Source organism: Canis aureus, chromosome 5 (assembly GCF_053574225.1).
Source record: "Canis aureus isolate CA01 chromosome 5, VMU_Caureus_v.1.0, whole genome shotgun sequence".
Classification (NCBI taxonomy): domain Eukaryota; kingdom Metazoa; phylum Chordata; class Mammalia; order Carnivora; family Canidae; genus Canis; species Canis aureus.
This window is the reverse complement of record NC_135615.1, coordinates 46,810,802-46,836,380: the sequence shown is the minus strand read 5'-3', so window position 1 is coordinate 46,836,380 and position 25,579 is coordinate 46,810,802. Positions and strand designations below refer to the sequence as shown.

Below are 25,579 nucleotides of genomic sequence, written 5' to 3'. Positions count from 1 at the left end.
ATAACTCATAACACCTTATGAAAGGTGGTCATTGTCCCAGGGGGCTGCAGATTTTTTTTTAAGTACTTTGTATTTTGCACAAATGGCCTTTACTTGGGTATATGATATGGAAAGCTATATTAGAATCAAAAAAATAAAAAGCCTGTTAAATCCTGAGCAATTTCACCACCGATGGGTCATCTTTGGGAAAGCAGGTAAAAAAGAAGGCCTACTCTAGTAACAACTTGTCTACGACCTTCTCTTAAGCCCTGTTGAACACTGCTGGCATATTTTGTTGACTTAACCAATAACTCCTCAAATTTTTTTTCTCCTCAAATTTTTAATATAAGATATGCTATTCACAATTGAATACTAAATATTATATATAATGCTTAAAATAAGAAATGTTTATATCACTTGAAGTGATACCAACGTTATTTGGCTTAATATACCATAGTTGCTTTTGCAAATAAATGGACAGGAGACTTGATGTTAGACACGTCACACAGGACATTGTTCAAATAGGCTGAAAAATCATCCCCTTCCTCTCCAGCATGCTTTGGAGTTTAGAATTTCATACTAAATTATTCTGGTTAAAAAGACACACTGCTTTTGAGAGTGCCTGGCTGGCTTAGTCAGTGAAGTGTCTGACTCTTGATTTCAGCTCCGGTCATAATCTCAGAGTCATGAGAATGAGGCCCATTCCCTGTCAGGCTCTGTGCTCAGTGGGGAGTCTGCTTGAGGATCTCTCTCCCTCTCCCCCTCCCCCAACTCCCATTTTCTCTAAAATTAATAAATAAAATATTTTTTAAAAAAGACATTGCTTTCAAAATAGAATTTTTTTCCATAAAAAGTATAGAAAAGAAATATAAGGAAAAGGAAGAAAATGAAAATTTCCCATAGTTCCAAATCCCCAAATAACTAATATTGACATTTTATTTTATATCCCCCTAGGTTTTTTTTTTTTTCTGTGTGTATTTTCTTTCCCATGATTCTTAATAACTGGCCTCACACTATCTAAAGTGGTCAGAAGTCTCCCAAAGCCACCTCATCTGCCTCCACTTGAGAATTTATTTCTTTATGCCTGAGTGCCTTTCTAATATATGAAAGGATCTCTTCTTGTTTTGTTTTTTTTTTCCCCCAGTCATGGTTTCCTGTGAAGCTAAGAGAACAAAATCTTGTTATAAGAGAATTTAGAAAGACATCCAATTTGATCACAGGGCTGAACCCCCACCCATCTGGGATAGTTGTAATCTTCAGAAAGGGTCCTAGAACACTGCTTCAGGTTGAGTCCTTGTATCTACAGCATTGTCAGAGTAAGAAATTCTTGCTAATACTTAACCTAAACTGTTTGCCGCTTCTAATTTCTTATGCTTCCTCTCTAAGGTCAGAATCCTTTTGGTCCTCAAAAAATGACATCTTTATAGATGTGATTTAGTTCCATTTTGACATATTCTGTGTTTTTATTGAAATCTTCTGATGTGGGAATTTCCTTAGGCACAAAAGCTAGGTGTTAAAAGGAATCCTAATGCCATGCCATGTCATGCCACTCCACAATTGGCCCTTTCCTCCTGAAAGTATAGTGACAGTTTGGCCAGAGTTCTTTAGGGGGACTAAGAACACCAACAAGTCACAACACTGATGAAATGAAGGAAACTCTGCTTTGTAATCAGTTGCCTCTGGCCACATCCACCAAGATATCTGGTACTACCTTGTGAAACTACCAGTTAGTTAGAATTCTCATCTTGAAGTATGGAATGTTTAAAGAAGTGGAATATTTGACTAAACAAGAGACAGAAAATGCCCAACTATTTTCTTGGATCCCTGGAGAACCCTCATGTTTATTCAGACCGAGATATTGCCGGATTTAAATCTATAGGGTAGGAACAGATGAGGCATTTCAAATTTCTCTAATCAAAATACAGCACCTGGGATAAGTTTATATATATATATTTTAAAAAGTACTAATCATTAACACTATAGAATACTACTATTCCTTTGGTAAGACAACATTGTCAATATATTTTTTTAATGCTCCCAAGGGGCCCTGCCCCATTTCACCCAGCAGCAGCCACTTTGTGGCCTGTCTGCCTCCCAGGCTTGAGGAAGCCACTGGGCGCTCCCTGCTGGGCTCTGAAAGAGGCTAGTCCTCACGGTTCAGTTGCTTCTGTTAGTTTTTCCTTGATCTTTCATTAAAATAAGTTACAGCTAGCATCCTCTAGAAATCAGTGCTCTTTAAATTGAACTGTATGAAATCATCAATACTCAACCTTTGTTGGCAAACGAGAAGAGCAATTTCATACGGTTTAACCAAAACATCACTTGGAAAGTTTTCTATCAAAATGACCTTAATCATAATTTGACTGCAGGTTTTGTTGTTGTTGTTATTGTTTGGTTGTCTTGTTTGTTGTTTTCTGGAAGTAAAACCAAGGCAAGGAATTCTTCACCACCACTCCCCACCCCACACATACACCGCCAGAGGCAGTCGTTGGTCTGTGTTTTAGCGCCCTCTAGTGACACGAAATGTACTTGGAATGAAAAACAATCCTCAAAATTCTTCGTTACTTTTTTAGGCAGGGGGTTTTAAGGAGAACCTTGTTGCCTCATCTTTTTTGCTTGTTTACAGCAACCTCCTTTTTAAATATTTCCAAGTAATCATTAGGACTGAAGGATACCTTCTAATCTACAACGTTCAGTTGTTTGACTTTTTAATGAAGCCCACATTTTTCTGCTATTTTCAGTGAATCCTATTGGTTAATAAGTGTTTAAAAGTATTTAAGAAAAGCTGAGATTGGTGTGTGTAAATAACACTTAATCCTTTTCCTCGGCCAGTACGTGATCCATCTCTGCAAAAGTGTTCCATGGCACCATCATAATTTCTTTCCTGAAGTGCATATATTTCTCATCATTTCAAACGTATTTTTTACCTTGACCGATTACACTTTTGCTTAGAGTGGCCGAAGAAAAAGAAACGGCCTTAATTTTCTAACCATTGAGCTATGTAAGGGAAAACCACAAGGTTCTTTTTGGTTAACAAGCATTAAGGAGTGGAGAGAAGTATAGGAGCATTGGAGCCCTGACTAAGGTGCTTAAAAGGTTGAATTCAAGGGTAGTGAGAACTGTCCTAAAACAAAAGCAGAGAATGATTGAATCCTGACTCGAGTGCTTGAGTAAAACTGTTTCCAGGTCTGTCCCACAGCCTGTGTGGTACCAGATTCCTCACTCTGGTGCAAGACAAGTGGGAGCGTTAAAGACTACCCCAAGTGCATTGGTGATGTAGCACCTAGAATCAATCAACTAAATCTAGGGCAGTGCTTTCCATAATATTTCTCTGAAACTTTTTTTTTAAGATTTACTTTTATTTATTTGTTTGAGAGAAAGGGGATGCAGATGCTCAAGCCAGAGGAAAGATCCCAAGTCTACTCTGTGCTGAGCTGAGCCCCTCACAGGGCTCGATCCCTCTGCTCTGAGATCAGGACCTGTGCTGAAAGCAAGAGTCTTTAACCAACTGAGCCCCCCAGACACCTCTGTCTGGAACTTTTATTTATGTTTCTGCCATGATCATATGTGTGCCATAGTGCAGGATATAATAATCTTTAATATAAAACTTATAAAGTATTAATTGTCCTATCACAGAAACAGTGGTCTAATACTTGCACACATAAGGCATGATGGATTTACACACTTACTACAGGAGCGTTTGTAAAAGCAAACTTTAGGAGACAACCTAAAAGTCCGCAGAGGAGACAGCCAGAGTACTTCGTATACATTCAAGAGAATATATCTAGTGACTATCTAAAATATAAAGAACACTAAAATAGTTAAATAGAATAGTATAAATAAATAAATAAATAAATAAATAAATAAATAAATTAGTACCAATATTTTTTAAATTCCCCTGGGCATACCTCCCTGATTTCATCTACCTTGCCCTCTTCTCACAAATAAAAATTAATTTTGTTTTTTGTCTTTTTTAATGAGGGGGATACATTCTACATTCTGCCCTTTTGTTCTGTTTAAATTCTGTACCATGTGAAGATACAGATTGTGCAAAAGACATACATTAAGTTTAAGTTAAAAACTGAAACAAAATCATCTGATTTCATATCTTTATTAGTACAGTCAAAAGCCATTTTACAGAAAAGCGATTATAGTATATCTTTCATGAACTAAGGTTTCCTTTCAAATGCGCGTAGAGCATTGAATTACCTGCAGCACTATTTCTGTTTACCTAGGTGTCAAATGCAGTGCACTTACTATAATTTATTAGAATAAAGTCCTCAGAACTCTGAGGTTAAAATTTTGCCTAGAAAAAGGAGCATTGGGGTAGTGCAATGATCTTATTTAAAATGTTGTATTAGTGTATTTGATTTTCAGTTCTTAAAGCACAAATTAGGCCTGCCTGATTTAATGACAGGGGATCATTTATCAGACTTATTTTCTGCATCATTCAAGATTTCATGCCTAGTGAAAGACAGCGGGCTCTGATGTCAACAGTTGGCTATTTGAATACACCGTCATAGGCAGCATGACCTTTCAGTGCCGTGAGTTTATATGTGATAATGAGCCAGGTTTTTCCAGTGACTGAATTAATCATGGTTGGCACCTCAGGAAGCACCGTTAATTCCTTCAGGGGATAATGCTGTAGGTCACTGTCCCAGGGCATAAACAGCACCCCAGTGACTTATAAGAATTAATGCCAGTTTCAGAAATGTCTGAGACATTTTTGCCTTAGGAAACCATTTATGAAAGAAGAAAGAAAGAAAAAGAAAGAAGAGAAAGAAAGAAAGAAAGAAAGAAAGAAAGAAAGAAAGAAAGAAAGAAAGAAAGAAAGAAAAAGAAAAAAGAAAAGAAAAGAAAGACATTTAACTGACTTTAGTCTAAGTCAGTGCCCAATGAAAACATTCTCGATAGAGTTCTGGAACACTTGGGGCAATTATAAATTTGCTTTATATATTTTTATAAATTATAAAAATTCCTCCCCCCTCTGTTACCAGTGATAGGCATTGAGTAAACTCCCCATGCATGTGCCAAATCATTAATCTGTTGGTGTGTTGCCATAATGGGCTAATGTTCGCTGAGTTTTTCTGTTTGCCAGGCACTGTCCTTGGCACTTATGCTGTCATTTCATATCATCTTCACAACAACCCTCAGAGACAGCTATCACTATCCTTGGTGGTAGAAAAGGAAACTGAGGCACACAGAGATTATATAACTTGTCTAAGTTCACACACCGAATACATTACAGAGCCAGGCAGCCTGGCCTGTTATGTAGTACCTACTAGGACATTTGAAATCTGTGTTTTAGTGAAACTTCACATTCTGGCTGTCACCTGGATTACCTAGAGTCGCACCTAATATAGGTTCCACCCTGGGGGACACTTGTACATTCTAGTGGAAAGGAAGGCAAGTAAAGCCACTGTAAATTTTCTATCCTAGTTTTACTTCCAATCCTTTTGCCACCTTCTAGTTTTGCACTGGAATTAGAAAAAGAAGGATCTTCAGGGATAGAGGGACATATTGGTATGTTGTGTCTATGTATTCATTTATTCAACACCTTTTTTTTTTTTTTAGTATCTTCTATGGACCAGCTCTGTGCACATTGAGACATTGAGAGGGGGGTCCCTTTTTATGTGAAGATACATCCCTAAGAATATTACAATTAATGATTCAGATAACCTTTATAAAGAAAATAATTTCTCTTAGAAAACCGTGTAGCAAAGATGAAAAAACAATTAAAAATTCACCTAGCTCTCTGACTTTGAAAGTCTGACATTCTTGATGAATATTTGAAGAGAACTCGGGAATATATATATATATATATATTTAAAACCCTTAAAGCAAGAGTTTATTATTTTATATTATACTAATATAATCTGCATAAAATGCAACAGCCTTCTATGTGTTCTGCCTGGGATATTGTTCTGGTGGCTGAGGAATCCAGTAATGTTGTAGAAACTACTGCTACTGTCATCATATTCATAAACAATGAAGAGAAATATCTGGAAAATCTTTGCTGTCTGGCCTCCTAGATTTCAAATAGATACGTATAAACTTCACTGAGGGCTCAAAGATTTTTTAGTGGCATATAAAACTAGATTACAAGCAATATCAAGTTTTCACTTTAACAGACTACTTTTTAAATCATCAAACCATCTTAAATTGCACGAAAGATGGCCATGCTCCAAGTGGCTTAAAGAATCCCTTTTTGTTGTAGGTCTTGGCCAGCCTGCGAACTGTACGAAACAACTTTGCTGCATTAACTAATTTGCAAGATCGAGCACCTAGCAAGTAAGTTATCCTTTCCCCACTCCTTCTTGCTGAACTTTTAGACGGTGTCTTCTCCGTTGATTGAACTCAGGGCAATATATTAGATTTCTTGGAGTCGTTGCCATGTTGTCTAACCATTTACACTAAGTCATAAGATGTCCTGTTAATTTTCTATAAATACCTTGTAGTGATGGTTCTAATATCAGAAGTGAAGTAGTAGGAGAAATAAATACGGTGATTGCATCTGTCAGAAATCCTCTGGCATAATCAGTCCTATGCCCAATTATTTACACTCAGGGTAACTTTATAGTTTTGGCTTACTTCATAAATTAATTATGGACAAAGAATCTCATCAAGACTTAAAGTCAATCCAAAGTCATCCTCTTAATTCTAAGATAACAATTAGTTGGAGAGGCATCATATCTTACCAAAGGTCTTTGATTCTATTGCTGTTACTGAATCTCAGATCCGGAGCGTCATGGGGCAATTATTAACATTGTGATTTCTGTGATAACAGAGAAAGCATTTGAAGGAAGGAAAGCTGCTATGGGACTTGATTATTATTTGGAAGTGCTGATAAAGGCGAAAAATCTCAAAAGGGAAAACAATTTTTCACAGTTAAGTGGAAAACTAAATATTCAAATATTCCTTATTTTGACAATGTATTATTAATAATAACAAGTGATTAAAATTTCAACTCCAAAGAATTTTCCAGAAAAAAACATTTTTAAACTCAATATTAAGAGGACAGTGACTAAAAATTTATTCGGAATTATAACTTATCTAAATGTATAAAAGAATGAAAAATCTGAATTTCCCATCCCCTAGTAATGTAATTTGCCTCCAAAATTCACATGTTCCACAATAAAAAAAAAAAAAGCTTGGCCATTATCCATGCATTTCCTGTGATAGAAAAGGTTTCTAAAAAGATCAATATGAATGCCACGATGCAAATAATTCGAATGAAACCCAGAAGTGTCAGTCCTTTGTCACTTTTTTCCAGGTAATGAATTTTTGCAGTCCTGTTTCCTCAGTCTGAACGTTTCTCACCTTCTCCTCCCCACCCCACCCCCACTCCATCCACTGGGCTAACTGTAATTCATACTTTAGGGTGCAGCTTAAATATAATTTATTTGGGGCCATCATCCCTGACTAACACCCAACATACACACATGGCCACCGGTCCCAAACTTAATGGTATGCCCTACCATTCCTGTCTGGTGGCATCCTGCCCCTAACTGCTATGTTAGTAGAGATGGCTCTCTACTCCAGGTGCCTGCCGACTTGTCTGAATGCCCCTTAAGATGTCAGTGTGCAGTGAGCAGGGCTTATATCTGGTTCCCATGTGCACTCCTGGTGTCTAGCTGTAATACCCAGCACAGAGAAACCACTCTGCATGTGCTTGTTGGCTGGAAGAGTGAAGGATAACGTAGCATGTGGAATCTGAGGGTATACTTGAGGTGTTTGTTCATTACCAAACATGTCTTCTGTGCTCCATGGCCATAAAATATCACACTGAGTTCAACAGCCCCATGGGGCTTTCAACTTTTGGTAACTCATAGGTAAGGCCTCCTCCTCTTTGGAGAGTCTCAGCCCCACAGGATGCATGAGATTACCTGGTGTCACTCCCAAAGTTTTTGGTCTCTAATATTATCCAGGAAATTCAGTCAAGATCTTTAAAAGGCAAACAGGAAACTATATAATGCACTTACACTTCCTTCAGACATGGTCACTTGGGTGTCAGCATCTAAACCTGTGGCAGGCAAGCAGTTGACCAGAAAGGTGTGAAGGCATCAGACTGGCCTTCTGTCTCTAAAGAGATGATGTAAAGCCCATTCCTGGCAAGACAGAAGTTTTCACCTGATTTATAAGGACAAAGCAGATTAAAGTGGAAAAGAGTAGCTAGAGGAGGATGGAAACCCATAGCTGATGCCTAAATTTGACTTACTGTATGCCCAGTGACCTCTAACCAAACAGTATTAGCTGATAGACTCTAAATAAAAGCCTTTGTGGTCTCTCTTGTGGTTAATACAGATTCGTTCCTCCTTTACTGATTCACATCAAACCAACCTCTTCAGATATCAGAATAGTAAGATTCAATCTACACATGGCTAAACTCTGCTGTGTTCAGTGACAGTGAAATGGTTCTAACTCCGGCCTGTCACATGATGACCATGAGGGAATCAGAATTTTCCCAGCTGGACGCTTACAGTGCCACTAAAACATTTCCAAGCTTACCCATGGATTTCATGGAAGGCATGTGCTATCTTGCACAATCTACCCTTTTTGTTTGCTCCAGGAAAGGAGTCTGTCCGGGAAGAATGCATGTGAAGCCTAGCCCTTGTGGGTACTCAAATGTGCATAGCTCACTTTGCTAGCCTACTATTGGTTCCTATCACCTTGCTCTTTCATGCCTTTGAGATTTCCAGTTCCAGAGTGGGTTCTGGCTCATTCTTCATTATTCATTTATCACTGTAACCATGGATCAAATGATTAATATTTTCTCCTTGTCATTATTTGTTGAAATATCAAGTTCCCCAGCTGTTGGATTGATATTTAGAGAAAATAATACATAACAAGTTAATAATTTGGTTTCCCAAAACAGTAGAAAAGTTTAAAACTATTTATTTGATACTGTTTTCAGATAAAACGCTTTCTAAATTTTCCACAGAGCAAGAACCACAGTAAGATATAAATTATTTAAATAATAAACTCTCAGCAAGATAACTATATAGAGATCAGATCTAGTTCAGGGTAGCAATTTAAAGCATTAACCTTTCTGTTTTATGAAGCATTTAGCAAGTTTCAAAGTTCCTCATTTCATTTACTAAAAAAGAAAAAATACTAAAATAATTTGATAGTCGAATTTTGGTGCATTTCCAGTAAAATGCAAAACTTCAATCCCAAACTGACATCAATAAACGTAAGAGCAGTGAGGCAGAGCAGATACTGACTGGAAATAAGGCAGTGAGAATTTACAGAGGACTAGATTGCAGTCCCCAAGTAGGAGATTTGTCATCTCAGGAGAGCAGATGTGAACAGGACTTTGCAAGGGCCTGGCATTTGCACAGATGCATGGCTGTTAGTCCAGTTTCCCCAAAACATCCTCAAAATAAGGCAGTGTAGCAGATCGCTGGCCCTAGAACTGGCCCTGAATGGTTGTAGTTAAAAATCTCAGCTCTCTTACCCTGAATGAGTGATTCGCCTTCCCAAAGCTTCGTTTTCCTCACTGGTAAAATTCAAACAATGAGATTACCTGCCTTAAGGTTTCTTTTGGGGATCAAAGTAGATGATTCATCTAAAGTACCCATTTAGCACAGTGTCCCACAGATCGTTAAGTATTTGGTAAGTGTTGCTTAAGTGTTAAAGATCACTATGCAGTATCTTAAGAGCTTCCAACTATAAGTATCAACTTTATAAAGTTATATTCCATAAATGATATTCTTTTCAACATAATTTATTAAGCATTGACCGAATGCCGGATAGATTGTTCTGGATTCTGTAGAGAATACAAGTTAGTTTTATAACAGGGTTTTATAGGTCAAGGGAGTTATAATCATCTTGTGAAACTTGGGAAACATCTGAAAACTTAGAGAATACAAGATAGAATCTATTCAAGTACCTTTAGTGTATAGTGTTTCTAAAGTGTGGTATTTCTATTGCATCTATTTGGACAAAGCATTACTATACCTCTCTAACGTGCATCAGAGATGTTTCTCAATGTGCAGAAAAAGAAAGGAAAGGGTTTAAATAGCTTCTCTAATTGTAATACAGTTTACAAGGAGTCATTCACTTCTGAGAACTTGTGCCCAAAATAAGAGTTTCTCACCACAGTATTTGTGAAACTACTTGTAGATTGACTGTTTTTCTTTTCTTTTTTTTTTTTTTTAATTTTTATTTATTTATGATAGTCACACACACAGAGAGAGAGAGAGAGAGAGAGAGAGAGGCAGAGACACAGGCAGAGGGAGAAACAGGCTCCATGCACTGGGAGCCCGACGTGGGATTCGATCCTGGGTCTCCAGGATCGGGCCCTGGGCCAAAGGCAGGCGCCAAACCGCTGCGCCACCCAGGGATCCCCAATTGACTGTTTTCAAACGCATGAAGTCTGTGTTTGCTCTGTAAGCCCCAGTTTAGTTGAACGTAGTCAATCAATAAGAACTTCCTCCTCTATCATGTCCCTTGACATTCACTTCAGCTTCATTTGCCCCAAAGTCTGTCACTATGAGATATAATTGTTTTCATTTTTGACATATGTGATCTGAACTATAGTGTAAAAGGTGCCTGGGAACTTAACTGGCTAGTCTGAAAGAAATTTCTATTTGCATGTCCTAGCTTAAAAATCATTCTTTAGATTAAAATGACATATCTGAAATGACTCCGTGGCTCCTCAAATTAATATGCACCACATATTTACTGCTGTACTTTTCTCTCTTTGTCAGAAGATCACCCATGTGCAACCAACCATCCATCAACAAAGCCACCATTACAGGTAAGGAAGATCTAGTAGCTTCCTCTTCCTCTGTCTGGAAAAAAACCATGTCTTCCAAGGTTCAACATAAGACTGACCAATTTTATACTGCAATTCTGTAGTTTTAAAGAAATCGGTCCTTGTTCTCTCTATTATCATGTCTCTCGTTGAGCCCACAAGTTGTCCGTTTAAGCTCGTACTTGGGAAATCTTTACTGATGTGCCATTTTTAAAAACCGTTTAAGTCTGTGCTTGTACTGAGTTTAATATTGCTCTGGGCATTTGCATTTCAAGAGATAGAGTTACCTTCCAAATGTTGACCGTGTTGTTCCCAGGCTTATGCTACCAGCATGATATCAATGTGTGGTACTTGGGTTTAATGAAAGTGAAAGCATAAATAAAAGGGACCTTCCTGGTTAAATGATATCCCAGTTGTGTGTAGGAGGGAACCCTATTTCAGTAGTCCTGATTTGGACTTAGAATTGAGAATAAATTTGCTTTGGGAGGGGAGAGGAGAAGTAATTATACAACACAGCACAGTTCAGTGAGATCAAAAGAACAGATGTTTGGGGAAGAGAAGGGGAAGGCAGGATGAGGGACATAAAGTGCAAAAAAAAAAAAAAAATATCCTATTAGTCTATTTTGAACACCAGGCTTGACCTCAGCTGAACCAAAAACAGAACAAATGATCTCATTTTGCTGAACCTGAAACCAAATTGAACTCATTTAATCATTTCTTGAAACCCCAATTGATTCATTAAAATAATTGCCTGGAAAAGAAAACCTATGTTTTCTAAAATTATTACCAGAAGAAAATTAACATAGTCTCCAAATTAGCCCAATACTTGATTTGATTCAAGTGCCTTCCTTGGACTCCAACTCAGAATATTCTGAGAGCTCCTTATTAAGTTATTAGTGAGTACACTTTGCTTGAAAGTTAACTTCACTGTTCAGGTCAGCACTTTTCATCTGGTCTCCTTTATAACCACTACATCAGAGTTGATTCTGGAACAGTTGGTAATGCAGTTTTTTTCTGAATGTCTCTTGAATGCAATGGATATTAAATTATTGATTCTCTTCCCCATGCTTATCTTTCAAGATCTTATTGGTGATGATTTTCAGGTGTCATTTCATAGCATATGCCTGGCCCACCAGTTTTCTTCTTGTCATTGGTTGAGAGATGGACAGTAACAGAAATTCCTATATATCAAAATTACTTCTTCAAATAAAAAATTTCTTTCCAGACCCAATAAAAAAAAAAAATTTCTTCCAGAAAGCAAAATTCTATGTTGATGAGCCTATACTGAGATAGGGATGGAGAGGTGAATGGCTTTGTCTCTGAGCACTTGCCTTTTATGTTGAGGGACAAGCAGGCCAACCTTTGTGGCCATGCAGCTGGGGACTCTGGTGAGAGACACCACATGGAAGCTCGTCCCCAGCCCTGCTCTGGCCCCTAGATCTGACCTCTATAAGGAGGGGCCATTCTTCCATCCCTGCTATTTTTGCCATAGGCAAGACTCTGACATTGTGGTTTGAGCAGAATGCAGTGCTATTTTGGTTCCTGAAAGCTTTTGTAGCTTGAGGTCACATATGAGCCAGCCCCACAGGAGCATCCTCCCAGAAGAGCAGCTGTAGGTACCAGTGGAGATTGATTGTTGTGTCCATCAAGAGGTGGTGGGTGGTCAGTGGTCCGGCAGCTGTCCAGCCACTCTGGCAGATGCCTGGAAGTGATTAAAGGGAAAGTAATTGCACTCAAAGAGCACAGACTTTGTCTTAAACACATGTGAGAGACCCTCTAGAAGCTCCCAGACATGTTAACATAGTATTGAGGCCCAGGAACAATACCAGAGGGAACTGAAATCTGGGAATTAAGGTTAACATGGCCTCATTTGTACCCACAAGCTTCTGACCTGGGGCCTAGGGACAATGGGGCTACAGAAATATCTTATCTAGGAAGGGAAACTAATTAACTGTCATTAGCTGCTGAGTGCAGCCGTGTTCATCACAGAGCACACCAGGAAATTAACTAGAAAATGGAAGTCTTTTTCCTTGCCCTCACCTAGCAAACCAAGGTGGAAAAATGGAATGGTGGGTAAGGGAATGAAAGCAATGGCAGGGAAAGATTCCCCTTTCTGAGCCCATTCTGAAAAAGTGGGCCCTTAAAAATGTAAACTTTGACAGAAGTAAGAGTTGAGACACACAGAAAAGTGAAATACTTCCCGCAGCAGCTGACTCTGTTCAGGTCCTACTTCCAAGTCCACCCCCCACCCCACCCCATTGCTGGAACCCAGCTACACCTGTGTGGTGGTCCTGGAAAGGGCGGAGAAGAGTGTTACAAAGAGTCAGTGGGGCACCCCTTTACGGTGAACTTGACCTTCTTGGATATTTTGTTGAGGATCGAGAGGAAAAGTGTAGCTTATGGCAAAGTCTGGGTGAGTGGTCCAAAAGGCTGCTGTGGTGACAGCTCCAGGGACCCCTGGGGGGGTCGCCCCATAGAACATCGCTGACACGAATCCCTGAAATTGTGCAGCATGGGTGCTCTGCCTGTCTAGAATTCAAACCATGCTCTACCATGATAGCCACGTGGCCCTAGGCAGGCCATGTACCTTTCTCTACCTCAGTTTCCCCATTTATAAATTGGTTAACATACGTCATACAGTTAGTGCCAAATTAAATGAGTTCACATGTGGATGCTCTTAGTGCGCAGTGCTTCTCAAAGTAGGCACTCAATGCATCATTTTCTCTTTTGCTTTGCCCTGGTTTTTATTCTCTGTATGGAGAACTAGCAGTGATGGAAAGAATAGGGCAGAGAGATGAAAGAAGGAAAGAATGAGTGAAGACAGCTTGTAGGGGCATAAAATATGGAGTCCCCCCCCCCCAAATGGTCAAAATGGACAGATTTCCTTGGTATCTGTCAAAAATGGTCCCTCCAATTGCTCCCAGTGCTGTGCCCCTTCCTCTCCTCATTGCCACAGACATCGGTGCCTTTGTGACATGGGCATTGAAGTATGGTTCAGAATCTTTTTCAAAATCCAAGAACGTACATTGGAGTCATAGCTCTTTGAAGGAGCATAATGAACTCTCTAATGTTTCCACAAATCAACTGATTTTTTTTCAAAAAGAAGACTTAAGAACCTTGACGGTCTACATCTGTCATACTACGTTTTCTAAAGCTTTCTCCCAAAGAACTTAGAATAGCCTTTTCCCCTTTGAGGTTATTCCAGTTGACATGTTTTAAAGCCAGGGAAGTTTGATTTTGTATCACTGGAGTTAAAGCTTGTAAATCACTTGGCAGTTTTTGTTTTCATACCTAATAGGTAAAAAGGTGGTTCTGAAATGATTTCACAATTAAAAAAAAAAAGGTTCCAAATGTACATTTACAAAAGAGTCTTATTTACTAAATAGCTGTTTTGTTCTTTACTATGATGTAACAAAAACAGGGTGTGTGGCATTTGGAGCCATGGTGCGGAGCGTGTCTCTCTCATGTGCTTTGTTCCCTCATCGGAAGAATGGAGATACGAGTAGCTAGCTCTCCATGCTGTTGCAGAAAGCCAGGGAGATAAGTTAGACCAACGCCAGAAGTCAGCAGGTTATGAGTAACTCCCCAAGTGCTACTTCCTACAACCATAATCCATGCCTGGCATCTTTGTTATTGTTGTTGTTGTTGTTGTTCTTAAAGCAAATTTGAAAATTCAGAGGGTGGAGGAGAGGAAGACATTGATGGTGTATCAGCTTCTCTGGAACATTCCGTTTATGATTGTTTTAAATTGTAAGGACAGGACATTTTTAGGAATCCTTGTATTACGTAGAGCAAGGCTCACTCACCTGCACTGGTCCTTGAGGGACGTAAATAGAACTCAAGAGTGTGTGGAAACATGAGAGGGCAGCAAAGCGTCAGGGATGCCCAAGCCCTCGCCCGATGGGGCTGCTCTGTATTGGTTTTGGAGCACAGCCACATCTCTTTGGAACATAATTAGTCCTTCTGAGCATTTTGTTTTTCAATGATGTTAGCTCAGGAAAGACTCTCTCATAAAACCTTGTCGTGTCTTCACAATATCGCTTTTCACTATGTTTCTAATTTCCATAGTTTTGATTGCTTTATTAAATCATTTTCAAATTAAGGATTTTCACACAAGAATGTAACTCAGAGAAAATTTATTTAAGCTTCTCTATTGTAAAGATGAGAAAAAAGTGAGGGATGCCTGGGTGGCTCATTCGGTTACTCTTGATTTTGGCTCAGGTCATCATCTCAGGGTCGTGAGATGGAAACCTGCACTGGGCTCCGCACTCAGCACATAGTTTCCTTTAGGTTCTCTCTCCCTGTCCCTCTGCTCCGCCTGCTCATGTGCTCGCTCTCTCTCTCTCTCTCTCTCTCAAATAAAGATGAGAAATCTGAGACCTCATAAGAGCAAATGCTACTTAGACATAGATCCAAGGATAAATATCTGTGAGTCCAGGGGCCTTCTTACACCCCTATGAAATCATCCATCTTACTGGGGTAGCCTCCAGGCCCACCATAAAAGTGTATATTTGGGGAAAGTAAAATAAGAATTAAAGAATATTATTGTAATGATATTATTCTGAGCAATAGATAGAGCATTGTATTTCTTGTATATAAACTTGAAAATTAGAAAATATCATGTCCCACCTTCTCACCAGACAGGTTTTTATATTTAGAGCTGTTTTGATTATATTCACTAAATATAACTGTAGGCCTTCAGATAAGTAGAGTTTGGAAGTCTAAGGCAAAAGCTTTCGACTTGAGATTCTAGAAAATACAAGCTTTTCTCTCCAAGCAATAAAGTAAGTATAACTGCTTACGCTTTACCTCTAGAAGGACACAGGTGGTGCAATGACAAGCATAAAACAAAATTGGTTTTAGCCCAAAAAAATTTTTGGTGTAAGTCTTCACTCCATATTCTTTTCATCTTGAATATTCACAACTACTTAAAAAATGAACGTGCTCTAAATAGAATTTAGTCAGTTGGTAAGTAGAGGATTTAAAAAGTAAACCATCCAAATAGAACTAATCAGTCAAAACACAATGAGAAGAAACTTAACCTTGTACGTTTATTGTTCTTTCTAAAGCACACAGCCATTTCTCCAATTCAATAAGTGGGGGAGAAACAAAGATATTTAACTGGAACAATTATTGTGTTTTATCTGGATAACCATTTAACATTTTGTGCTTATTAAAGAAAAGAAACCAAGAAACTATTTTATGGTGACAGTAATACTAAGTAGTCCTTTTAAGTCTCTGTGTGTGCCTGTGTGTGTGAGAGAGAGAGAGAGAGAGAGACAGAGAGACAGAACAAGTAGTGTATATAATATAAAAAGAAATAGATGTAATATGACAGATAATTGAAAGCAAGGTCTGCATAAAGAGGGCAAAAGGGGTGTAGGGGAGAGAGCCTGGGGAAACACTGAGCTACAATGTGTGATAGGGCAGTGTGCAAGAAGGAAGAAGGGGGGGACCAAGCTGTCCATGGAAGTCCTCCTCTACCAGCAGGCACTGCTTCATGTAATTCCTTTCCCCCCCTTTCTTTTAATAAGAGCAGATTGTAACAAGACTATAATAATTGCAGAAAATGAGAGCTCAGTTAGCATTTTTAAGAATATGATTGAGAAATGCCGAGTACATGTGGTTTAATAGCTTGAATGAAAAATTGATGAAGATTGTGTATGTGAATGTCTGTACATTGACTTTTTGGGAAATTTTTTTGCTTATTTTACTTTTACACTCAATACATCTAATGACTACCAAATGTTTTAAATTTTTAAGCCAGGGGTGCCGGACAGTTCTGTCAGTTAAGCATTTGACTCTTGATTTCAGCTCCGGTCATGATCTCAGGGCTGTGTGATTGAGCCCTGCATCAAGCTCTGCACTCAGCACAGAGTCTGCTTGCCCTTCTCCCTCTGATCCTCCCCCTGCTCGTGTATGTTCTCTCTCTCTCCCCCAAATAAATAAAGTCTTTAAAAAATATTTTTTTTAAGCCAAAGGATGTTACTTTTACAAAAAAGTTAAAAGACTTTTCTGGACAAAGCGTTGAACTGAAAGATTTGCTTAAATGCATGGAGCATGACTATATAACTGTTAACACTTATCATCTTTTAGAGGTGTAAAAGTCTGTTTTCTTATAGCTAACTTGTCTTGCCTTTCTATACTTTTATTTAGATTAGTAGAGTATATGTGAAAAAGACCAAGTCTGACACAGTGACTTTTCAATCAAGAATTGGAGTCATATTTGATTTTTTTAAACAGTGAAAAAAATGCATAATCATGAAGAAAATAATTAATTGAATCTCTATTGCTTGAATCTCTGCTCTGGGTATTTTGTTATAACTGTAATTGACATAATTAAATGAGATTGCATATTCATTTAGTCAGCACAGTAAAAAGGTTATGAGTCAAACCATATAAGTCGAAACCCTAGCTTTCCTTTTATTAGCTGTGTAATTGTGGTCAATTTTCTTAAATTCTCTAAGCTTTTATTTTCTCGTCAGTAAATCCTAAGTCAGCAATTGGTACCTAGAATGTATTCAACAAGTGGTAGGCACTATAAATGCTCTCATTTTATTATTATTCTTGTCCATTTGGTGAACAAATGTTTTCTATATGGCCTGCCATAAGGTTGGTGCTGGAGATCAAGAAATGAGTAAAATGTGACTACTGGCATCAAGGAATTCACAGTCAAGGGGAGAAGGAATCGTGACTAATTATGTGCCGGCAAAGGGCCATGATTGAAGCAACTTCAAATATATGTACCACCTATGGAAAGCTCCCTGCTGAGCTTTGACGAATGTAAAGTTCTGCATTTAGGTAGGAGATGATCCTCTGACCCCAAGGGACCAGCAAGAGTGAGGGTAGAAGCACAGAATGCCTGTCAGATCAAGGGACTGGGGACAGTAAAGAGCAAAGAGAGTTGAAAGTGTATGGATCAGCTGCAGGAGCAGATTAAAGCAATTGTGTAAAGAGTATTGGAGCCAGTGTTGACCGTGGTGGACTTTATTTTATGGACAAGGGAAAATCATGAATCATTCCTGTGCAGAGAAGCAAGTATGTATTTTAGAATGACAACGTTGGAAGCAATACAGAAAATGGCCTGGAAAGGGGCACTGGGTGGCCCAGTCGGTTAAGCCTCCAACTCTTTGATTTTGGCTCAAGTCTTTATTTCAGAGTCATGAGATGCAGCCCTATATCTAGCTCTGCGCTGAGCACGGGTGCCTGCTTAGGATTCTCTTTCTCTACCTCTCCTTCTGCCCTTCCCCCACCTCTATCTCTAAAAAGGAAAGAAAGAAAAAAAGAAAATAAATGGAATGGAAACAGACCAAAAAGCAGAGAGCAGAGGCAGCCCCATACTCATCAGGAGGCTGTTACATGTCAAGTACCCGCTAAAGGTAATGCAGCACTGAACTCAGGTGGTGGTGTGGCCAGTGAAGATGAGGGAATGGACTCACAGCTCTTTTCAGAGACCAAGCTGAGAAGACTCGACAGGTGATTAGATTGAGGATTGATGAGAAAAGACGGGAAAGTTGAAGTCATACACACAGATGTTCATCGCAGCACATGTGTATATGCATCAAAGATCGAAAACAATCCCAAATGCTAAATAACATATGAATTCTATTTAGGTACAGAAAAATTCTATAATAAAAAGGTTTTTAAATGATTTATGAGAAAAATTTAATCATGTCAAAATGCTTCTATTTTAAAGAATATATGATAAAGTGCTACGTGGGCATTAGGCACATATTTAACGCATTTTAGTTATGTATGATAGATTTAATTTAAGACATTTCTTAGCTGTTGACTAGTGAGTAGCAAGAGCAAATATAGCTTTACCATTTTACATAGAATCTAGTGACAAGCATGTTTGTATTTCCCAGGTCTCAGTTATCTGTTTGTCTTTCCCCACAGAGAAAAAGCACTGATGAAGTGCTGCCTACTGATACTTCAGTATTAGGGAGCCACAGTGAAAAATTAACTGTATTTTCAAGTAATAATAATAATACCCCTTGGATAGGACAGTATCTACTGAACCTGAGCCTGTGACACCAATGGCACGACTGTTCATTATTCTCCCAGTGATCAGCAAAGCTGCCATGAAAAGAGAGGATCTGAATGTCCACTAAATCCACTGCAGCCAATAACCCTTCCTCACTGCCCTGAGTTTGAAAAGGGCAGTATTTCCCAAGCTCTCCTGGCTAAGGAGATCACCAGGGGTTGGTTGAAGACAAATGTAAAAGGACAGATTTCCCAGACAGTCCAGAAGCTTTGGGATAAGGCTCACCATCTATATTATTAATGAATGGTGAACCATTTGATCAGCCAAATTTGGGAGAATAATGGAATATTGAATGTTGTGGGCGAAAGTACCACTGCACAGTGTTGCCATGACGTTGCTCATAATTTGTTGGAAAATCACTGTCTTTCTGAAAAGTGTATTAGTGACACCCACACCCCCATGTAACAAACAATGCAGTCTAGGATAAACAAGATACTATGTGTGAAGTGCTGTGTGATTAGGAAGGAAAGACAAGGTGATATTATTATCAGTCCAAACCACGTCACTGTGGTCGTCATCACTGGGCTGTCATTGCTGTTATCTCTCAAAATGTATACAAGATTTTAATTAGCTCAGCTGGCTCTTCTCTTGGAAGAAAACGAAGTATCATGTCCATTTTTGTGTAGGGGGTAGGAGCGGGCTTGGGAAATGTTATGTTTAGTAACTGTATCCTTTTTGTCTTCTTAGACACAGTACCAAGTTTCCTTAAAAAAAAATAAATAAAAGAAAGAAAAAGAGAAAGAAAGAACAAAAGCTCCATTCTTAAGTCACTCCCTTTACCCACAAAGTGCTTCCCACCCATATATGCCTTAGAGAATATTCTAAGCCTACTCAGATAAACATTACTGTGGTGGAGCAAAGCAATGAAAATTCTTTTGGGTCTAATTTCCCAAATTTTACTGGTTAAATGTGACATGGAATTGTTTGACTCCATGAATCAATGGGGAGTTCACTTCTAGCAGCCTTCTTTCCCGATCTAAGAAAATGTTTTTTTTTTTAAATCCATTGGCTATGTCATGACTCCTAATATTAATGAAAGGTAACGTTTTCTGACATTTAATATGTACTAAAGACTCTACACGCATAATCTCCTTTAACCCTTATGAGAGTCCAATATACAGCCACAAATGACAAAGGATAAGATACAGCTGACTCAAAGGCATATCGTTAAGGTTTCCTTTCTTTAGATTTATTGACATGTGCACAAAAAACATACGCAATTTGTGTCATCTGCCCTAGGAGAGTTATTCCCTAGGTATTTCTGGAATTTCTTTTCTTGTCTTTTATTTTGTTTTTAAAGCAGAGCAGAAAATGAATGTATATGATCCTTTTACTGAATGGATATGAATGCAGAGTAGGACAAGAGGATGGTTAAGGTCTATGGATCCAGATGACCTTTTGGGAAACCCTAAGAATTCAGTTACATAAGCTAAGGGAAGGATTCCTGCCTGGGACGTAGAATTCCTCAAGGATTCTTTAGTTCCCACAGTCCTGACTCCTCTGAAGTACCCGCCAGCGGTGAGAGTGTCCAGGGCAGGAACTGACGCAGGGGAAAGGCCGCGTGGTCTGTGTGAGAAGTGCCTCAGGTGGGGTATATCAGAGGTTTGGCAGCCGGGGCACTGGGTCAGGCACAGTGGGCTAAACATCTGACTCTTGGTTTCAGCTCAGGTCAGGATGTCCGGGTCGTGGGATCGAGCCCCGCATCAGGCTCTGGCCGGGTGTGGGGTCTGCTTGGGGTTCTCTCTCCCTCTCCCTCGGCCCCTCCCACTCATGCTCACTCTCTCTAAGATAAATAAATCTTTAAAAATTTTTAAAAGGAAGGTTGAGTGCCTGAGACTTGGCACTCACCGTGCTTCTAGGATCACTCACTCTTAACCCCTGAAATAGCAGTTTTTATGGACTGATGAGATTCATCATCTCTGTGTTTTAGATTCACCATAGGCTCTTCATACCCATGATCATTTTCTTGGGTTCTGTTTCTAGCTGTGAAATTCCTGAGCTCTCTATCCTCCGGATGTACTTCCTCTAGATATTTCTAATGTTTAAATAAATATCCAGTGCTATGTAGTGTGTTATCCTCTCTCTCTCTCTCTCTCTCTCTCTCTCTCTTTTTTGTGGTTCTCTCTGAGCACCATGGGCACTCTGGAAGTACTTCTAATTCAGTGTATTTTGCACGCCTCACCCCCTCCGATATGTTTCTGATATTTGCTACTGCACACTTGAGTTGTCCACGTGGAGAACCTCATTTCTGCGTGCCCTCTTGGGTTTGCCCTTTCTCTGTTTCTGAAACATGAAAGATTGTGTTTAGGCTCTGAGATCCCAATGAGGCATAAAATATCTCCACTGAGCTTTAGAACCATCATCCTGGAGGTTCTCAGAACTGAAAAAGATAAAATGTGCCCTATTGATTGACAAAGAGCATTAAGTTAAAAGAAAACAGAGGGTTTGTAAATAAATGGGTAGATGAGTAGCTAAATAAGGAAAGGAGGGAAGAAGAACTGAGTCAGGATGAGACGTCTTTTCCCTAGAGAACCAGGAAGCAGTCGACATTGTCACGTAGCTGAGACTGGAGAGGGTCTGGGGACCCAGTTCATGAACTTAGGGAAAACTTAACCAGCACAAGAAAGTAGCAGACAGAGCAGTAAAAGAGGAAATGTTTTCCATGTTACTAGGGAGGGAAACGGAAAAGGACGGGTCCTGGAATGGAGAGCTTGCAGTGGAGGAACAGATGAGGGCTTCTGAGGTGACTATGCGACTGTGTTCTTTAACTAGAATTGTTCATCTAGAAATAGACCTAGGTTTTCTCTTCCTGCAGGTTTTTATTTTGAAAAACATTCCAAACTGTTGTAAGTTTTGTTTGCTTGTTTGACATATAAGTCAGAACCTGGCAGGAGGGAAAAGGGGAATTGGGGTTTCACGGCTTGCTCTCCTGCTCATGCACTTTGTGATCATAGGCAACTTACTCTATGCTCTGAGTCTTTGCTGTTAAAATGGTGAATAACTATAATCTCTCTTGATTTTGAGGATTACATGACATAATGCATGAAGAATATTTGGCACAGTGTCTGGTAACAGTGAATGTTAGCTCTTGCTGAAAAGGTAGGCGAAAAGCACCTTATATATTGAAAAGCATTACAAGACTATCAACAGACACTATTGTGCCGTTCATGTTGATCTTAAAAGTAGTTATCTTTGTAAACCGTACCTTTTTCAGCCCAGCTGCCACTGCTGAGAGCATTTTAGAAATGGTTTCAGAGATATTTCATAGGCCATATTGGGAAAACGCCATCTGATTGGTGGATTGTCATGCTTCACTTTTGACCAGAAACCTTATTTCCAATATGATTACCAACCCTAGTCAACAAACAGAATGTCAGAATAGCCTGCATCAGGCTAATTCTAGAAATGAATCCATTCCAAGGAGGAATGGATGTGAAAGAAGTGAAGCCTAGACTCTGAAGGAAGATGGTGTCCTTTAGGATTTTAATCGTAGAGTGATGGCAACGGAATAAGCATACCAGATAGGTTTTCCCAGGAGACATTTTGGAAGAGTCTGCTTCATCTGAAGTCAGCCTGTGAGGGGAAAGCCATGATCTCTAGGAGTCTTTTTGCCTCTTCAGTCACACCTTGTGTTCTAAAGATCTTCTCAACCCTGTTCCATTCCCTGGAAACCACTACAAGTCCTGGAGATAAAGAAGGCTAGTGTGTCTCAGCCCGCCAGCTGAGAGAGGGGCCCAAGCCCTCATCGTTTCAACAGAGAGGGCAGCAGAGGAAACCAACCTGGCATTTTGACACTCAGTATTTCTCATGGAGTCTATCAAATTATTACTGGGCACTTCCCGTGTGCTTCAGCATCCTGTATTGAGGATTTGCACAGTTCTCGCCTAGGCTACCCTCCTCTTAGGTAATGGTGTGTATCAGCAGTGATCCTCTGGTTCCAAGGTAAAACCCAACTCTGCTAACTTGGGTAAAGGAGAATCTAGTAAAATGAAATCTAATCTACTTAAGTAAAATAGAATATTGGAATCATTTCCAATTCCCTGAGTATTAGTGGGCATGCTGGAGGATCAGGGTGGAAGGAATAAATTCCTCTTCAGAATGCTAGAAAGGCACAAATAAAGGGAAATTCTCATAGCAGGAGCAAGCAACCTAGTAAGCCTCCTACAACTGTTTTTAGTTTCTCTGTTCATCTAATGCAAGCGTAAAATTCCAGGAAGGGGTCGAATTGGTCTAGTTTGAGTCTTGGGTCTTGGCTATAGAAGAACAGGGCATCTGGCTTTTCTGCCAGACTGTGTACTAGAATGTGGTACTAAGAGCCTAAATTATGAGGCCGGATTATGTGGATTCATATCTCAGCTCCGCCACACACAGATGTTTCTCCTCAAACACTTCATTTAACCTTCCAGAGCCTCAAGTCCTTCGTTTTTGAAGTGGGCATAGTAATAGTAATTATCTCATAAGGAGTTTATGAAAATTGAGATGATATTTATAAAAAAAATAAGCACAACACATGGCACACAGGAAGCACTTGATCATTGTGGGCTATGCTCTAATTAAAATTACCCAGTGGAGACACCAAATAATTTCATGAAGCAAATTAGGATACCGTTAGAGAAGGGGAATAAATATTGGTGGATCAAGACTTATTATTGATTATAGTAAGGTAAGAAGGTTGGTCACAACGCACTTTATTTTGCTAAGATATATCTCAGCAAGCTATTCTTTATAACGTTAAGGTTCTTAGAAATGCAGATGGCACCTGTTCATTAATGTATCCCTGGGTATCCAGTGTCTCTGAAGGCACAAAAGTGATTTGACTGCCTGGTTATTTGATCCACACTTTTATTGATACCTCCTTTATGCTCAGTTCTATACAGGGTCCCATGATCCGTGGCTCTGGGTTTGCTTATAAGGAATCAAAGTGAGGAATAATTTGTATTCCTGTAATCTTTGTTTAATAGTAATCTAAATGTACTGTAGTCTAATAAGTCAGTACCTAATTAGGTTTACTTTAAGGGATACAGAATAATAGAGAGGGATTGTTATTAAGCCTCTCAACTTTCTAAGAAAAACATGTAAGTAGAGCCCCAGTGTATGGACGAGCTGGGTTTCTGAGTTTACTGGAAGGTTCATTGTTTGAACTTTAGTTATGGATATCCACACAGTGGCATTCATCAGACGCTTCCTAGAAACAGCCTATACCCCATCCCAGGAAAGTAAAGATTTCCCAAGGAGAAAGAATCTGAAGGAGAATTTGAGGTCCCCTGGAAAAGGCACTTTTGTCCATCAGAGGCATGAGATGGACTTAGATCTCTGAAGACAGATGGAGGGTCACTAAAGAACACCACACAATCTACTCATTTGGAACATCAGCATTATGGTGAGGAGGGCCCAGCGAGGGCTATGGGCAGCTAGACTGAGTACCACACACTGTGGCAGAACCAGATAGAACCTCACTGGCCTTATGGTGGCTACCTATGGAGCCACTGAGGCACTGAATCTCTTGACTAGATCCTTCCACTTGGCCCCACACTCTGAAGAGCTTCTGAAGCCACCCAGCTCTTGTCTCTGTGTCTAAACCTACCATCTCTGTCCAAACCCCAGATCTGACCAACTCTGGCTGGTCTAGCCAACCCCACCATGCCATGTCACCCAACACAAGGAAGGCATTTTGACTAGAAACTGAAAGTAGAAGACACTTAGTGTTACTTTTTTTTGAAGGGTATGTATCTTTTACCAGGGGAACTACTAGGCATGGTGGAGGGTGGGAGAAGGTGGCTTCGAATTTATTCAGTCAATACAGAGAATCTTGGCTATGCCCCTTATTAACCATTTCACTTTAAGCGACTTATTCTCTGAGCCTCTAGTTGTCAACTATAAAATGTAGATTAATAACAAACCTATCGTTAGGATTAAATGAAATGAATAAGCACCACACCTAGTATCTGGCACATAGTAGGGACTAAAAAATAAATTCTAATTCTTGAATAAACCTTTTTTTCCCCTTGAATGTACAGTAAGTTTCAGAGGTAAATGAATCATCTTTACAATTGGAAGCTTTACATAAAGAAGAAAGAAGTAAACAGCTAAATTTCTCTTAAAATGATTTTCCTTTACTAACTTGTCTTCTATTGTCTGTCTTCATACAAACTAGCTATGCCTGCAAAAATGTTTCCATGGCCAGTTCTTTTCTACATGTTTAAATTCCTAATTGTGCACACAATCTTAGTCACTATATTTTCATGTGCAAGCAATTAAGACTCATTTAACAGCCCTCCCTCTGGAAGGTTTTGTTCTCCATCTGCCATAAATCAGATTCCTTAGGAACATGTTTGATTTTTAAACAATGTGAAAGTACTGTTCATTTTGTTCAAATTTCATTTATGTACCATTTTTTAAAGTGATGTAAATGGACAGCCACAAAAAGCTCAGCAGCTGGTCAAAACAAGACATCAAAGAAACCATTGAATTGGGGCAAAAAATTAAAAAAAAAAACTAATATGCTAGGACAAAGCCAAATAAAAACCATAGTCTGATAAACATTCCTCAGACACATTTTGCTCATATTACTTAACAACAGATTTAAAATATGGGAAAATGGGAATGCACCGCTCTTCCCAGTCTTGAGCTCACGGTAATGTATGTGAGGAAAAATAGCGAAAGCAGCCAGAAGGAGGAAAACAGAAAAAGATTAGATTCGTAAGTGTTTTTGGAGAGACACGTTTAAGTAATAATAACCACAAGACTCAAACAGATTTGTTAGACACTTTTGTTCATTTAAAAATACTTTGGTG

At 39.2% G+C, this 25,579-nt stretch overlaps 1 protein-coding gene across 25 annotated transcripts in view; it reads left to right on the top strand.

Annotated features, from left to right (window-relative positions):
* Nucleotides 1-25,579, top strand: part of PDE4D (phosphodiesterase 4D) — a 1,385,565-nt gene that overhangs the window by 1,182,374 nt on the left and 177,612 nt on the right. For 24 of the 25 annotated variants that reach the window (XM_077897892.1, XM_077897888.1, XM_077897887.1 and 21 more), the window contains 2 exons: nucleotides 6,197-6,270; nucleotides 10,692-10,741. In XM_077897892.1, the coding sequence (XP_077754018.1) occupies nucleotides 6,197-6,270; nucleotides 10,692-10,741 (124 nt within the window). Of the gene's footprint in view, nucleotides 1-6,194; nucleotides 6,271-10,691; nucleotides 10,742-25,579 lie in introns of those variants that run through there. The other variant, XM_077897919.1, reaches the window with a different exon arrangement.